Source organism: Panthera pardus, unplaced genomic scaffold (assembly GCF_024362965.1).
Source record: "Panthera pardus isolate Hobbes unplaced genomic scaffold, ASM2436296v1 HiC_scaffold_20, whole genome shotgun sequence".
Taxonomy (NCBI): domain Eukaryota; kingdom Metazoa; phylum Chordata; class Mammalia; order Carnivora; family Felidae; genus Panthera; species Panthera pardus.
The window spans coordinates 1,536,600-1,551,894 of NW_026526766.1; the positions used below are offsets into that span (position 1 = coordinate 1,536,600).

General features: G+C 57.9%; 1 protein-coding gene across 2 annotated transcripts in view; it reads left to right on the forward strand.

Annotated features, from left to right (window-relative positions):
* PHF2 (PHD finger protein 2) overlaps positions 1 to 15,295 on the forward strand; it is a 73,839-nt gene that overhangs the window by 44,984 nt on the left and 13,560 nt on the right. For both annotated transcript variants that reach the window (XM_053907701.1, XM_053907700.1), the window contains exons 4-11: positions 5,217 to 5,377; positions 7,333 to 7,474; positions 10,060 to 10,246; positions 11,086 to 11,248; positions 11,873 to 11,960; positions 12,304 to 12,410; positions 13,574 to 13,665; positions 14,471 to 14,560. In XM_053907701.1, the coding sequence (XP_053763676.1) occupies positions 5,217 to 5,377; positions 7,333 to 7,474; positions 10,060 to 10,246; positions 11,086 to 11,248; positions 11,873 to 11,960; positions 12,304 to 12,410; positions 13,574 to 13,665; positions 14,471 to 14,560 (1,030 nt within the window). The remainder of the gene's footprint in view (positions 1 to 5,216; positions 5,378 to 7,332; positions 7,475 to 10,059; positions 10,247 to 11,085; positions 11,249 to 11,872; positions 11,961 to 12,303; positions 12,411 to 13,573; positions 13,666 to 14,470; positions 14,561 to 15,295) is intronic.

Here is a 15,295-nt window from a genome sequence, read left to right on the forward strand (position 1 = left end):
AGTTTCAGGTGTACGATATAATGACTCAATACTTCTGTACATGAGCAGAAGTATCATCTTCTGCACATGAGTATCACTCAGTGCTCATCATGATAAACGTACCCTCAACCCCCTTCACCTGTTTCACCCGTCCCCCCACAGACAGACTTCCCTCTGGTAACCGCCAGTTTGTCTTCTATATTTAAGAGTCTGCCTTTTTTGTTTGTCTCTTTCTTCTTCTTGTTTTTTTTTTTTAATTATTTTAATGTTTTATTTATTTTGAGAGAGAGAGAGAACAAGTGGGGGAGGGGCAGAGAGGAAGACAGAGAATCCATGAAGCAGGCTCCAGGCTCTGACCTGTCAGCACAGAGCCTGACATGGGGCTCGAACACATGAACTGTGAGATCATGACCTGAGCCAAAGTCGGACACTTAACTGACTGAGCCACCCAGACTCCCCATTCTTTGCTCATTTCTTTTGTTTCTTAAATTCCACATATGAGTGAAATCATATGGTATTTGTCTTTCTCTGCCTGACTTATTTTTATTATACTTCCCATTATTCTCTCTAGCTCCATCCATGTTGTTGCAAATGGCAAGATTGGATTTGTTTTATGTCTGAGTAATATTCCATCGTGTGTGTATGTGTGTGTGTATATGTGTGTGTGTATACACACCACATCTTCTTTGTCCATTGATCAGTCGATGGACATTTGGGCTTTCTGTATCTTGGCTGCTTCTGATAGCGCTGCTATAAACTTCAGGACGTGTCTTTTTGAATTAGTGTTTTCATTTTCTTTAGGTAAATACCCAGTAGTGGAATTACCGGGCCACCACGTAATTCTATTTTTAATTTTTTAAGGACCCTCCACGCTGTTCTCCAGAGAGGTTGCACAGTTTGCATTCCCACCAGCAGTGCAAGAAGGTTCCTTTTTCTCCACATCCTCGGTGACACCTGTTGTTTCTTGTCTTTTTGATTTCAGCTGTTCTGACAGGGGTGAGGTGATTTGCTTTGTGTCTTAAGACTATGGTCTTTTGCAGTTTAGCGCATCTTGTGATTTTTTGGTGAAAGCTGGACATGATGTATTGAGTCAAAGGAACTGAGGTGATTATGCATTTAGAGTGAGGTTTTGTGTTGACCAGACCAGGGGCTGGGTTGTGTTGCTGTAGCTGCCAGACACATGACTTTCTCCTAGTTTCCTTGTGTTTTTCTCCTCTCCTGTTCTTGCTGGGTGTCCCTAACAACTCCTTCTTAAATAGAATCTGTCCTGCAGCTGTCTCGGCTATACTCAACTACCATTATACTGTTGTATGGTAGTAGGATTGGGGGAGGGGAAGTGTCCTGTAATTGAATAACACACCTCAGTGTTTCAGTGGGCCCGAGGCTCTGGGCTGTTACCTTTGGAAGCATTTCTTGGCCTTCGCTTTTGCTCTTCTTCCCTAAGACAGGAAGCTAGTGGCGTCAGGGGTGTGGGTGGGCACTTGCCCTTCCCCCATCAGAGGAGGATGGTCTGGTTAAGTAAGTGCTCCTGGAAGGTAGACTTTTGTTATGGAGAACACTCGGAGTATATTTACACATAATTGCTCTCCCCCAACCATGTCTGAAATAGGACAGATCTTCACCAGGAGAACCTGTGGGCAGAACCCATGAAGGTGGGTCTCCTCTGAGGCTGGGCCCCATGAGTTCTTAACTCTGAAGCTAGTTCACACCCAGCCTCTGCACTTCGTCAGAAATCACTTTAATTATCCTCTCAGTTACCACCTCCAGCCGCTTCTGCCTCAGGTAAGGTCCTCTCAGTGGTGATTCTCTGTGTTTGCCTGTCTCCCCAGATTCTGGGGGTGACTGTTTGCCCTGTAACCCTAATGTTCAGTGAATCTAAGAAAATTCCTTGGTATTCAGTCTGTTCAGCTTTTTTCTTGTTGTGAGGACAGGAATGACCATTTCCAAGCTCTTTACATGTTGGAGTTGAAGCCATTAGTCCAGTTCCACTCATTTGTTGGGTTGTCTTTTTATTGCCTACGTATTCTAGGTACTTGCCACCAATCAGATACTTTCTCCTGTCCCGTGGTTGCCTTTCCACTTTCTTCATGGTGTCCTTTGAAACGCAAATGTTTATAATTTTGATGGCATCGAATTCATTCTTCTTGTTCTTGCTGCTCGTGGTTTTGGCTTCTAGGAAACCATTGCCAGATTAAAGGTTGTGAAGATTTATGTCTGTGTGTGTGTTTTCTTCTGAAAGTTTTACAGTTCCAGCCTTTATGTATAGGTCTTCAACTCAGTTTGAGTTAGTTTTTGTCTATGACGTGAGGTAGGATCCCGCTTAATTCTTTTGCATGTGGACGTCCAGTTCTCTCATGCACCATTTATTGAAACGACTGTTTTATTCTCCATTGAGTTGTCCTGGCGTTCCTGATGAAAAAGCAGTTGGCCACAGATGTTTGGGTTTATTTCTGGACACTCAGTTCTGCCGCACCGATCCATATGTCTCTTCTCTCTTCTCATGCTGGCACCACACGGTCTTGATTACTGTAGCTTTGCAGTGAATTTTGAAGTTGGTCAGTGTCCTCAACTTTGTTCTTTGTAAAGACTGTTTTGGTCGTCTGGGAGCTTTGCACTTCCCGTCAGCCTTCCAAGTTCAGCTTGTCCATTTCTGCAAAGACGTCAACAGGTGTTCTGACAGGGATTGTGTGAAATCCGTAGCTCAATTTTCTCTTATTTCTTGAGTCTCATTTCTTTCTTCTAGGTTTGATTTCTCTCTTATTGAATTATATCCTTTAGTGGTTTAGTAAAGGCCTATAGAAATATTCTATTTTTGAAAATGTTTTCATTTCATCTGTGTTCTTAAATGATTCTAATTTTCTAAAATGGGCCTAAAATTTTAGAGTAAATTTATTTTCCTTGAATTCTTTGAAGATACTATTATTCTGTTGTCATTTGGCATCTCTTGTTGTTCACGAGATGTCTGTTGTCAGCCTAGTGGCTGGTGTTTGTTCATCTGTTTACTGTTTGGTTTTGGCAAATCTGTTTTTTTTATCTGAAGACTTTTCAGATTGCCTCGTTGTCTCTGATGTTCCACAGATATGCTACAGTGCGTCTGGATGTGCTTTGTTTTTATCAGTTCTACTCAGGACTCAGTAAGATCTTTTAATTTGAGGAATTGTATCTTATCTCAGTTCTGAAAAATGGCCTGTTTTCTTTTTAAGTAGCATTTCACCCCCTTTCTCTGTATTATTTTTCAAGTATTCCATCAAATTGACCATTTTGGGGGGGGGGGGCGTGCAGCTACTATTGAATGCATCTGTTGAGTTTTTAAATTTTTTCAAAAGTGACGTTTTTCACGTGTAGAATTTCTGCTAGGTCATTGTCAATGTTGCTTGCTCTGTTGTCCTCCCTCCCTGCCCTCTGCTGCGTCCTCCCATTATCCCTGTGAATGTGGTTAGTATGTTTCCCAGCCGTCCATTGTGCTCAGTCCCCGGACCCGTGCTCTGGTGGATATGTCTTCCGTCATTCTGTGAGGCGGCCTGTCTGCCCTGGGCCCAGAGGTGTCCCCGTAGAACCAATGTGTGTTTGTCTTTGCTGGGTCCTCATGGGTTTGGCAGTCCCAGACCTGGTACGTGGGGCTGTGTGACATGAGGGCATGGGATCCCGGTTTGTCCGGACACCGTCTCCCTCTGGCTACCCCGGGGCTTCCACAGATGACCCTGCACTGTCCCAGTGCTGCCGCTCACACACCCGCCACCCACTCCTGGCCTGAACCTAATGCTCTGTCAGCACTGGTCCCACCCGAAGGTCCCTCCTCCGTCCTCACCCTAACTGCCCCACGCGCTCCCTCTTGGTGGGACATGGCCTTGCAGCTCCTTCCTCTCGAGCACTGTCTTCCTTGGAGCCACAACCCCGTGCTCCCCTGGCTGTCCTCCACCTGCCTGTCCTCCTCTCCTGCTGACCGCTCTCCCTGGGAGTTGTGGGGACTCTGCTCTCGCCCCTGGCCCTCGGAGTTTACACCTCCCCCTGATCCCCCGCCCTGCCCAGGCTGTCTCTTGGCCGGCGGCTTCGGCCTCCCTCTGCAGCCTGTGAGCTCCTGACCCGTCCTCAGTCCAAGTCTGTCCCAAGTCAGCTGCGGATCTGTCCCCCGCACACGCCTGCTCTCCTCCAGCCGTTAGTCCCTCAGCTGTCTGCCGTCACCTCCCCTGTTCCTCCACCCTTTCGCCCACCACTGCCTCCTGGTCCGTGAGCTGAGCCTCCTCCCTGGTCGCGATGTCCAGCCTGCTCCCGCGGCAGCTCTCCGTCCGTCCACACAGCCATCGGATTGACCTCCAGCTGTTGTTGCCCTGCTCAAGCTGTCCAGTGGCTCCCCAGTGCTCTCGGCGCGAGGCAGAGGCCCGCTGCCGGTCAGACAGGCCACCTGAGCTGCTGCGCACTCAGCCCGCTCACCCCCTACCCCCGGCTGCTGGGCTCCTTCTCCCTCCCCACCCCTGGCCACATTCTCCCCACTCCAGGGCTTGGCCGGCACCCCCCTTCTGCCCGGGACATGTGCCTCTCAATCCTGCCCCTCCAGGCCTGGACAGGCTGCTCTGACGCTGACCCCTGCTGTCTTCCCCCTGAGCTCTGCTCTCAGCGGTGGGCTTACGACCTTGCATGCTTGTCTGATGGAAGCCCATCTCCAGCGTCACCATGGAGGCTCTCCCGCTGGGCCTCAAAGGTCCCTGGTGCCCCGGGCAGTGCCCAACACGCAGCTGGGCAAGCTGGGCAGGGGAGCCACTGACCGCAGCACCCCAGGTTGCCCTTAGACCCTGTGCTTGGCTTGTGCAGGGAGTGGATTCTCCCTGGAAGGGGTTTGTCTCTATCTGCTGTGTCCTCAGGCCCAGCCCCAGCGCCGTGCAGGATCTAATCTCTGTGCACATGGGAGGAATGTTATGGAGGGTGGGCAGGTAGGGCAAGGGGCAGGGGAGGGATCCTGCCCACGCTCTGCCTTTCTCTGCTGTGGTAGGAGGGTTGGTCTCTGTGTTTCCCCTTCCTGGGCCTCCTGGACCTTGAGGTCCAACGTCTGTGATGGATGTGGGTCCAAGCCACGTCGCTCCCCCATGACCCCTGGGCGTGTGCTGGGGACGAGCCCTCCTCCCAGGGCGTGGGAGCCCAGGTTGCATGTCTCCGGCTCTGAGGCCCTATCCAGGCCTGTCCCGGTGCTGCGGGGCCGGGACCCTGGCCGGCGTGACCTCCGACCCCCGCTTTTCCCGCAGCGCGGAAGACGTGGTGGTCCGTGTGCCCGGCAGCCAGCTCACGCTGGGCTACATGGAGGAGCACGGCTTCACTGAGCCCATCCTCGTACCCAAGAAAGACGGGCTGGGCCTGGCAGTCCCAGCCCCCACCTTCTATGTCAGTGACGTCGAGAACTACGTGGGTGAGTGGCCACCCTGGAGCCTGCTCGCCTTAGGCCCTGGCTGGTCCCCATGCTGTGTGAGCGCTGTGATTCGGGGTCTCCGTGTACGTTCAGGGCACTCTTCTTAGAATTAGACCCCATGTCCCTCTAAAATGACACGTGACCCTGGCCGTCCCCCCAGTCAGTTATTCTGACTGCAAAGGGGCCTGTCTTGGGACCCTTTCATTCTGCCAGCTGCAAAATCCATTCTGTTGGGTGCTAATGGCGGTAATGGAGGGCCCCTGCCTTTGAGGTTTGTGCTGTGCCCCCCTCAGCCTCTCCTGGGCCAGCCTGGGGCACCCTTGGTCTGCCCCAGGACCCTTCCTCTCTGGATCCCTCCGGCTCCCGCTGGTGCTGCCCTGTCCAGCCTGTCTCCCGTCCCCTTGGCAGCAACCAGCACTGTGGGCACCCTCAGTCGGGACACCTCCGGGTGGAGGGAAGAAACTGTATGCTTGGGCATCGTCTGTGAGGTGGGGCCACACGGCCCAGACTCTGAGGCCCCAAGGTGGCTGGGGCTTGGGGGTGTGGCCCGTGCAAGAGGAGGACAGAGCCCAAGAAGGCTGGTGCCCAGGCCCCCTGTGGCAGGCAGAGAGAAGGGAGCCCCATCGGGGCCATCTGTGCCCGGCCGCAGCCCCTAGAATAACAGCTAAGATCTAGTTCACGCCTGCCAGGTGCTGGACGTCACCGGTAGCTAGTGTCATCTTGCCACAGCTGGCACCCAGGCCCTGGCTCAGCTGGCCACAGAGAGCACAGAGGGCCGGCCCCAGGCACTGCCCGCTCGACCATAGCTCTGTCTGCGGGAGCTGGAAGCAGCTTAGCCGACGGGGAAGCATGTCTTAGAGGCTTGTGTTGTAAATGCTCTCCCTTCTCCTTACTTGTTTTATTATGGACGTTTTCACACACACACACACACACACACACACACACACACACACACCCCAAGGGAAGTAAACTCCCCTGTGCCCAGTACTGGCCACAAAACCACAAGATCTTGGCCGGTTTTCTGTGTCTGCACCCCCAAATTTAAAGCAAATCTGTGGCACGTACGTCACTTCTCCCACGGAAACCCCGGCAGGGGCTCTGACAGATGATTTGACGTCGTTGCAGCCGCGGGCTGCTCAGTAGCATCAGAGCCCCGCCTCAGTCACCCCAGGCGCCCCAGACGCCCCTTCCAGTTTGCTGTTTGAATCAGAGCCCAGACCAGACCTGCACACTGCATGTGGTTTTTATGCCTCTCAGCATCTCCCCATTCCCGAGGCTGTGGGAGGGTTGGGGTTGCTGGTCCTAGAGAACGTCCCATGTGGGGGATCTGGCCAATGGTGTACCCGTGGCGTCATGTAACTCGCTCCTCTGTCCCCAGTGGTTCCTGCACCACCTGGACAGACACTCAGATTCACATTCAGGGGGACGGCAGCCGCTTCGGGGCTGAGGCGCTCCCGCCCGTCAGCCTGTGGTGCCTGGCCACCCGCACAGAAGGGCCCGTCAGCCCGCAGCCCGGGTCTGAGCAGCCCCTGGGGACTGCTGGGAGGGACGAGGCCGTTAGTCCTGTGCGCCTTTCTCCCACTACTAATTAGGAGTCGGTGTAAGGAGCTCACCCTCGCCAGTTCCTTAAGGAACTGTCATCGGTGATTTTCACCCTGAACGTTTCCTCGTCAACTACAGAAAAAAATGTTTTTCCTTTAACTTACCAGTTTTCAGGATAATAAGTTGGAGCCCTAGAAGTGTAGGAGTTTTTGATTTTTTGATTTTTAAAATGTGTGTCCCATGTCGTTTATGGGGGGTTCCCGTCTGCCGGGCCCCCTCCCGCGGAGGCTTGTGTCTCAGCCGCCTCCCTGCACCCCTGCCTCTCAGCAGGGAGCCCACAGGGCAGCCCGGTGCGGCGGGGGCGGGCTGCACGCCCTGGCCCCTCACGGCCCCACCCCCTGCCCTGCCCGCAGGCCCAGAGCGGAGCGTGGACGTGACGGATGTCGCCAAGCAGAAGGACTGCAAGATGAAGCTGAAGGAGTTTGTGGACTATTACTACAGCACCAACCGCAAGCGGGTCCTCAACCTCACCAGCCTGGAGTTCTCCGACACCAGGTGAGGGCCCCCGGGCCGGGACTGCGGCTGCTCGGGGAGCCCGCACACACGTGCGAAAGCGGCATGCGGTGCTGGTCTGTTTCTCTTCTCAAGACCGGAAGTGACACACTGTGACAAATCCAAACGGAACATAAGCAGCAAGACGCGGACTCCTCTGGCCTGCCCCCACCCCGTTCCCCAGAAAGAGCCCCAGGCCACACCGCGGCATAGGTTCTTCCAGAACGCACGTGCTCATGCTCGTGCGTGACGTTCCTTGAGACACTGACACCCCCACACGCTCCCACACGTGCCTGCACACATTCACAGGTGCACTCCCCAGTGCACACTGTGGGCACAGCAGGGTCGCACTCTGCACCTGCTCTCCCTGCGGCCCCAGCCTGAGCTCCTGGAGCCAGGCCTGCCCTGCTTGCTGCTGTTCTCAGGGTGGAGGGTCCTGCACCATGGCCGTCTGGACCTGCCTAGCCCCAGCTTCTGTGTGGTCAGGGGCTGGTCAGCCACCAGCACTGCCCCTTGTGCCACGGCCCTGCTCTCCCAGGACCACTGCTCTGCTGTGGCTTGGCCAGCGCCTGCCCTGGCCCTGCCTTTCCTGCCCCTCTGTCAAATCCTCGCTGTTCTCCCCCTGGCCCTTTGCTCGGCACAAGACCTGAGTTGTGGCTGGTTTAGTTTAAGCATGATTTTACTTTCAGACCCTTTCCACCCTTGCCAACTTCTGAAAAGCACATGTGATAGCCAGATAGCTTGTGTGCAGAAGGGCAGGTAGGAAAAAAGAGTTACTGAAAACCACACTGAGAAGGAGAATATAGAACTGTGCCAGGAGCCCAGACAGGATATTGTAACTGGATGCTGGGGTTTGTTTGAGCTTCCCGACAGCATAGGCGTAAAGGGAAATAGGATAGATTAGCGTATCGAGAGAAAGCTATCTCCTGCGGCTTCACAAGCAGGATTGTCCCCAAGGCTGGGTTCTGATGAGAACACACTCAGGAGCTTGGTCTGCTGGCCCCCCTGGGGGCTTCAGAGAGAGCTGCCAGCGTGGCAGAGCTGGGGAGCTGGTGCTTTGGTGTGTGGTTTCCCCTTGGGCCTCTCGGGGCCAGCCCTCTGCTGGCAGAAAATGTGTGGTGCCTCCGGTGTCCTCAGGCCCGGTCCAAGGATCACAGGGGTCATGAACACGTCACACCAGGCCATTTGTGGGCTTGGTGCCAGGGCTGTCGAGGGGGAGAGGGTGGCTTCCACGTCATCAGTGCTGTCTGTCCCTGAAGACGCCAGCTGGGGCTTCAGGGGCCAGGCCTGATCAGTCTGTCTGTGGCTATGTTGGGGTCTGTGGGGATCCTGCCGTGACTCATGTGTTCCCTGATCCCAGAGGCGCCTGCTGTGACAGTGACGTGTCAATTATGTGGACGTACGTCGTCACCTCTGCACTGTCACCCACGGTGGCCTCAGGTGCCTGGGGCTATGGGACCCAGCCTGTCCACTCTGGGAGGCTGCAAGGAGCAGTGAGCCTCGGTGGCAGGAGGGCAGGCTGGCTGTGTGCTCGAGGAGCTGTCCAGCGAGGAAGTGAGGGCGTTTGTGGCCATGGGGGGAAGCGCTCGTGTGTGGTGTGCAGAGGTCTTCTCTCCTGTGGCAGCAGGGGGCCTGGGAGCCACCTTGGGCATGGACGGTGGGGAGGAGGGCTCAGGGGACAGAGAGGAACACCAGCTTGGGACAAGCCGGAGATGTCAAGAGGGTCTGCTGCCGAGGTCTGGAGGGCGGAGTGGTGGGGCCTAGCTTGTGGTTTGTGACACTCTTGTCTGGGCCGGCAGGGCCTTCCGTGTGGAGCTGTGCGGTTCTGTCCTGCCTGAGGCGGCCAGCACGTGGATGTGTCGGGCTGCTGACCCGGACGACTTTGATGCCATACTGGCATTTTTTATTAATTTTTTTTAATGTTTATTTATTTTTGAGAGAGACGGAGACAGAATGGGAATTGTTTAGGGGCAGAGAGAGAGGGAGACAGAATCCAAAGCAGGCTCCAGGCTCCGAGCTGTCAGCACAGAGCCCGACGCGGGGCTCGAACTCACGAGCTGCGAGATCATGACCTGAGCCGAAGTCGGACGCTCAACTGACTGAGCCACCCAGACGCCCCCATACTGGCATTTTAATCAGGCCAGTGACATTTAATTGAAAAGGCCACCTTTGCCTGTTTGAAGACGAGTTAGCTGGTCTGACAATGACCGATGTGGCTCCTGGCTCCAGGTCCCCTGTGGTCTGCTCTGGAGACCAGTGGCTTCTCACCAAGCGATATCCAGCAGCACCCTCATGGGCCCACCTGGGCCATCCCCTTCTGGGTCCCCAGGGAGGGGCGTTCTCTGGCCTTCCCCCTCCCCCAACTTTGGATGGACAGACCCCATGTTAGGCACCTGCCGTGGCTGCACCCGGCGGCCAGCTGCGATCTGCCCCCGCAAACCTTAGTTTGCTCATCTGTAAAATGGGGGCCGTGTCACATAGCCCAGGTGGAGAACTGCTGAGGGACGTGCACCACCTTTCCCGCCTGGGGGCCCGGCAGGTGCAGGGGAGCTTCCTGCCGCCAATGCCCCTCCTCCTGTCTCCCCCAGGATGTCCAGCTTCGTGGAGCCGCCTGACATCGTCAAGAAGCTGTCCTGGGTGGAGACCTGCTGGCCGGACGATGCGCTGCTGGCCAAGCCCAAGGTGACCAAGTACTGCCTGATCTGCGTGAAGGACAGCTACACCGACTTCCACATCGACTCGGGGGGCGCCTCTGCCTGGTACCACGTGCTCAAGGTGGGCGCACCCGCCTCCACGAGCAAGGCTGCCTGCGGTCCCCACGGCCCCCATGGGGCCAGCACCTGGGGGGGGGCATGGGCATGTGTTTCTCCTGCCCTCGGGAGGTGGGGGTGGCGGAGCCTCGGGGCCAGAGTGGCCCAGATGTGTTGCCTTTTTCTGGGGAAGGGTGAGGCTCATGAAGCCCACTGGAGGGGGCCTGGCGCTCTGCATTCCGGACCCCTAAGGAGGGGAGTGCGGTGCTGGGAGGGCTTCCTGGAAGAGGGGGCGAGGGAACGTGTGTGGGGGCCCACACAAGAGCGGGGAGGGCTGGGGGCCCCTGCCAGGGGACAAGGGAGATGTGAAGACAAACAGAGAAGGAGACCCCAAGTCTTGGGCTCAGGCACCGGCCCCGGGTCTCCCTGCACCTGCCTGAGCCTGACTCGTGGGGCGGTGGGGCTCATGGTCCGGGCCCTGTGGAGCGCTGAGTGTGGGGCGGGCCGGAGCCTGGCCATGGGGGCCATCCTTCCATCTGCAGCCCAGACGCAGGAGGCTCTCAGGAGTGGAGCAAGTCATGACACAGCGGGGCTGCCCCTGCCACACGTGGCATTCCCAGTGTCGCGCAAGCGTGGCGTGTGGGGTGCCCGGGCTCTGGTGCCCATAACCTTCCCACAAACAGACTCCTGAACTGCAAGGCCCGTGTGGCCCCAACATCTCAGGGAAGGGACGGTGTCCCTGGGTGTCCATGGTCCCTGGGCAGTGGCCGGCTCTGCCCCCCAGCGGTGTCCCCTGCCTGTGGTGCCCCTGCCCCCCAGCGTCCTGGGCGGTGACGGGCTCTGCCAGTGGCCTCTTGTTGGCAGGGGGAGAAGATCTTCTATCTCATCAAGCCGGCTTCGGCCAACATCTCCCTGTACGAGCGCTGGCAGTCGGCCGCGAACCACAGCGAGATGTTCTTTGCAGACCAGGTGGACAGGTGTTATAAATGCACCCTCAAGCAGGGCCAGACGCTCTTCATCCCCTCAGGTGAGCATCCGCGGGGCTGTCCGCCTTGTCCTGGGGCCCTGAGAGCCGGCCCTGCGCCCCACGTTTTTGCTCATCTGGACAGTTCAGCCCTGAGGAGGAGGAAGGGCCTTACAGGCCTCATGCTGCATCCTGAGACGTTCCTCCTTCTCCAGAAGGCCTCTTGCACGTAGCATGATGTCAATACCTAAGCAGCCACTGCTCACATTTCCTAATTACAGATATTTCTTCCCCCATTTTCAATCAGGATTGAATAAGGCCTCATACTCCTATTCGTTTAGGTGTTCGGAGTCCTTCCTGAGAGACCCCTTCCTCCCCCGGGTTCCCCCCTTCCCCCCGGCCACGGTGACATCCCCATGTGGCCCAGGTTCCCCTCTGAGGACGATCCGGGGACCAGCCCAGCTCTCCCAGGGCTATGGCAGCTCGGCTTGGGCCCCCCACACCCACCCCCACGCCCATGTGTGGAGGTCGGGGTGCTGGGCAGCCCGGGCCTGGGTGGGAAGCTCCTGGGCCTGGGCCAGGCAGGAAGTGCACTGAGCAGCCCGGCCAGCTTGGACGGGGGCACCAGGACAGGCTGGAAGGAGCCTCGAGTACCACGAAGGGCTGGCCACCTCCCTGTCTCCCCAGGCTGGATTTACGCCACGCTCACGCCTGTGGACTGCCTGGCCTTCGCGGGACATTTCCTCCACAGCCTGAGTGTGGAGATGCAGATGAGGTAGGGCCACGCCGGCCTGGGTTCCACCAGGCAGGTCCCCTGCTGCCAGGCCGGTGTGGTGGCGTCTCCCCTGAGTTCTGGGCGTGCCGTTAGCCTCTTCCTTGGGAGGTGGGCTGTGATCTCGCAGGGGCCCCTGAGCGGCCAGTGGCCGTGGCCCATGGAGCTCGTTCCCATGTGGTCCCCTACTCTTCCCTGCTGCGCTGGGCCCGTTGTGGAGGCTGGGGCAGCATAGCCGCGCTGTGGCCTTGTCACAGCTGTGACTCGTGACTCTGATGTGGGCTCACGCTTAGTGTCGCCCCCTCAGAGCTCAGTGCTCTGGACAGTTCTTTGCTATGGTTTCCAGAGCATATGAAGTGGAAAGGAGATTGAAACTTGGCAGCCTGACTCAGTTTCCCAACTTTGAAACTGCCTGCTGGTACATGGGAAAGCATTTGCTGGAGGCGTTTAAAGGTACGGATGTCCAGGTTGGCATCTCTGCCTGTGGGTGGAGCACAGCCTTCAAGGGGCCTGAGCCCTGCTCTGCAGTGTGGGGCTGGGGGGTGCTGGGCAGGGTGGTTCATGTTTTGGAAAGAACGCTGCTGTGTGTCCCCGGGCCTGGTGTACGCAGCCTTCTTGGCTCCTGGTGGGGCTCAGTTGGGATGTCAAGAGGCCTGAGGGTCTGCCTGGCTCCCGGCTGCCAGCTGAGGACCACTGCAACGTCCCTGCCATCCTAGGGGTGGGTGTGCCTGTTGGGGTCCCCGCGGAGGCTTGTGCAAAGGGGTGGGCCCCTTGGGTCCCTGCTATCCGTGGACACCCAGCTGCCTTGCACCCCAGGCCTTCAGGGTCAGTGCCTGGCTCCTACAGCCAGCTGAGACCCCTTCCTCAGGGCAGGGGCTCTGGCTCCTGTTAGAGATGGGAAAGCTAAAAACTGACCTTAGTCCTGGCTGGCCAGGTTTCAATGAAATTCATCCATTGGGCCCCAAGTGCAGAGCACTTCACCCTGGCAGGGGCGTGTCTAGGAGGGAGTCCAGTCCTGCCCCCAGGGCTCATGGTAGGGAGGTGAGATGGGGGCAGCATAGGCAGAGCCCCCCCCCCCGCTGGAGACGGCCTGATGGGGTGACCACTGACCATGGACCCGCACGTCAGTCATGTGGTGGCTCGGAGATCAGGCCGCTTGGCCTCTGCAGCGAGCTACCCGGCCGGAAAGGGGGCACTCTGTCCCCTTCCTGGGGGCTCGCACGGCCCCCCAGGGCGTCTCTGAGACCGTGCTTGCCCTGGCCCACCACCGCAGGGACACCCGGTACCGCAGCTATGCAAGGGCAGCGTGAGGTGTGGGTGCGCCTATGGCCCCTCACTGAGGTGGGCGGGGAGCCACGTGGAGGGGGAACACCTGGGCCCTGCGGGTGGACGGTGGGGGTGGGGGGAGCGCCAGTCCTGCCCTCGCGGGGCACCTGGATTGGGTCCCCGAGGTTCCGAGAGCAACCGTTGGCAGTTGGGCAGGTGGCAGTGGGCAGAGGTCCGGCCGGACTCCGCCCCTGCCCCGCCCACCGCGTGAAGTCACCCGCAGGCTGTGGGCGGGGAGGGGCGAGCGGGCACACGCCCACCAGATCAAATCCCTCTGTCTCCCCACCCAGGTTCTCACAAATCTGGGAAGCAGCTGCCCCCTCATCTAGTCCAAGGAGCTAAAATTCTCAATGGTGCTTTTAGATCATGGACGAAAAAGCAGGTAGGGAGATGTGCCCCGTGTGAGCGGGCAGAGGGGTGGGTCCGGGCGGGGAGCCGTTCCTCTAGTGGGAGCCAGCCTGTGAAGAGCTCACCTGTAGCGGGGTAGGGGGAGCAGTGCCCGGCCCAAGGCGCAGCGGGGGGGCCCAGGGGCCTGGAGAGTCTGCAGGGGGGAAGGTGGGTGGTGGAGATACCACGGAGTGCCCCTGAGGGGGCAGGGCGGGGTGGGGCAGGGGGGCCCAGGACGTGAGCTGGGATCAGCCTCTTGGCCCTGGGCCCATCTAGGCATCAGCTCATCAGCTCAGAAGTGGCCTTTGCTCTGTGATGTGGGCATCCCTTTACACTGTGTCCCCACATTGTGCCCTCCACAGCAACAGACCTTTTACCCTACAAGGTGCCCCCAGCAGCACTGCCCTGTCCCGCACGCCCTGCCCCCGCCGTGTCCCCCAGCAGCACTGTCTGGTGATCCCCCAGGGCTGTCCTATATCCCCATCTCTGGCTTCAAGGCCTGGAACAGTATCTGGTGTCCATCCCACCTCCCCTCAGCCACATGGCCAGGTGTAGCAGCCTTGTGCACAGGAAGAAGGGACCGCCCACGTCCACTCTCCAGCCAGTGGTGGCCTCGGGCATGTCGTCCTTTCTGGGACTTTGTTTCTCCACCTGTGGAGTGGGGTCATGACAAAGCCTTCCCCCTGCCTGTCTGATGGGGCCTGGGTTGGAGGGCCCCTGTGGGTGGGAAGGGGTGGGGTGGCGTGGCCTAGAAGGTAGACGGCAGCACCCAGCCCGGGCCTGTGTGTGTTGTCCTTCAGGCTTTGGCGGAGCATGAGGACGAACTCCCAGAGCACTTCAAACCTTCCCAGCTCATCAAAGACCTCGCCAAAGAGATCCGGCTCAGCGAGGTAGGGCGGACCCCGGAGGCCGCCAACCCTGGCAGGGGGACCCTCTGCCTGCCTTCCCTGGCCCTCCCCAGAGCTGCCCGCCAGGGACAGTGGTGTCTGAGATGGCTCCTCCCCCAGCCCTCTGGGGCAGGGTCACCGGCACAGTGCAAACTCCTAGGCACCTGTGGCTGCCTGTGACCTCCTGGCAGGAGCCCTGGGAAAACGGGATGGGGCTCCTCTGCAGCTTTCCCAACGGGTGGGGAGGAGACTGGAGGAAGGACAATTCCAGCCTCTGGAGACCCTGCTTGCGTGAGCCCGGACTGCCCCCAGCTTCTCTGTGCTGCAGGGTGGGACAGCAGTTCCCACCAAGGAGGTGGAGGGGTCAGGTAGCTGATGGTGTAGACGAACGGCATCCTATCATGTGGGTACTGTAGATGGATGTGTCACATGATGGTGTAGACAGATGTGAGGGTGTCCTATGGATACTGTAGGACAGACACGAACATGTCTGGTAGATGGTGTAGTAGCCAGGTGTATCCTACGGACCCTATAGGACAGATGTGAGTGTGACCCATAGGTGGTGTAGACGGGTGTATCCTATGGACACTGTAGGACAGACGTGAGGGTGTCCCATAGGTGGTGTAGGTAGTGTATTCTACAGACGCTGTAGGACAGACGTGAGTGTGACCCATAGGTGGTGTAGATGGGTGTATCCTACGGATGCCATAGGACAGATGCAAGCATGTAGACGGATGC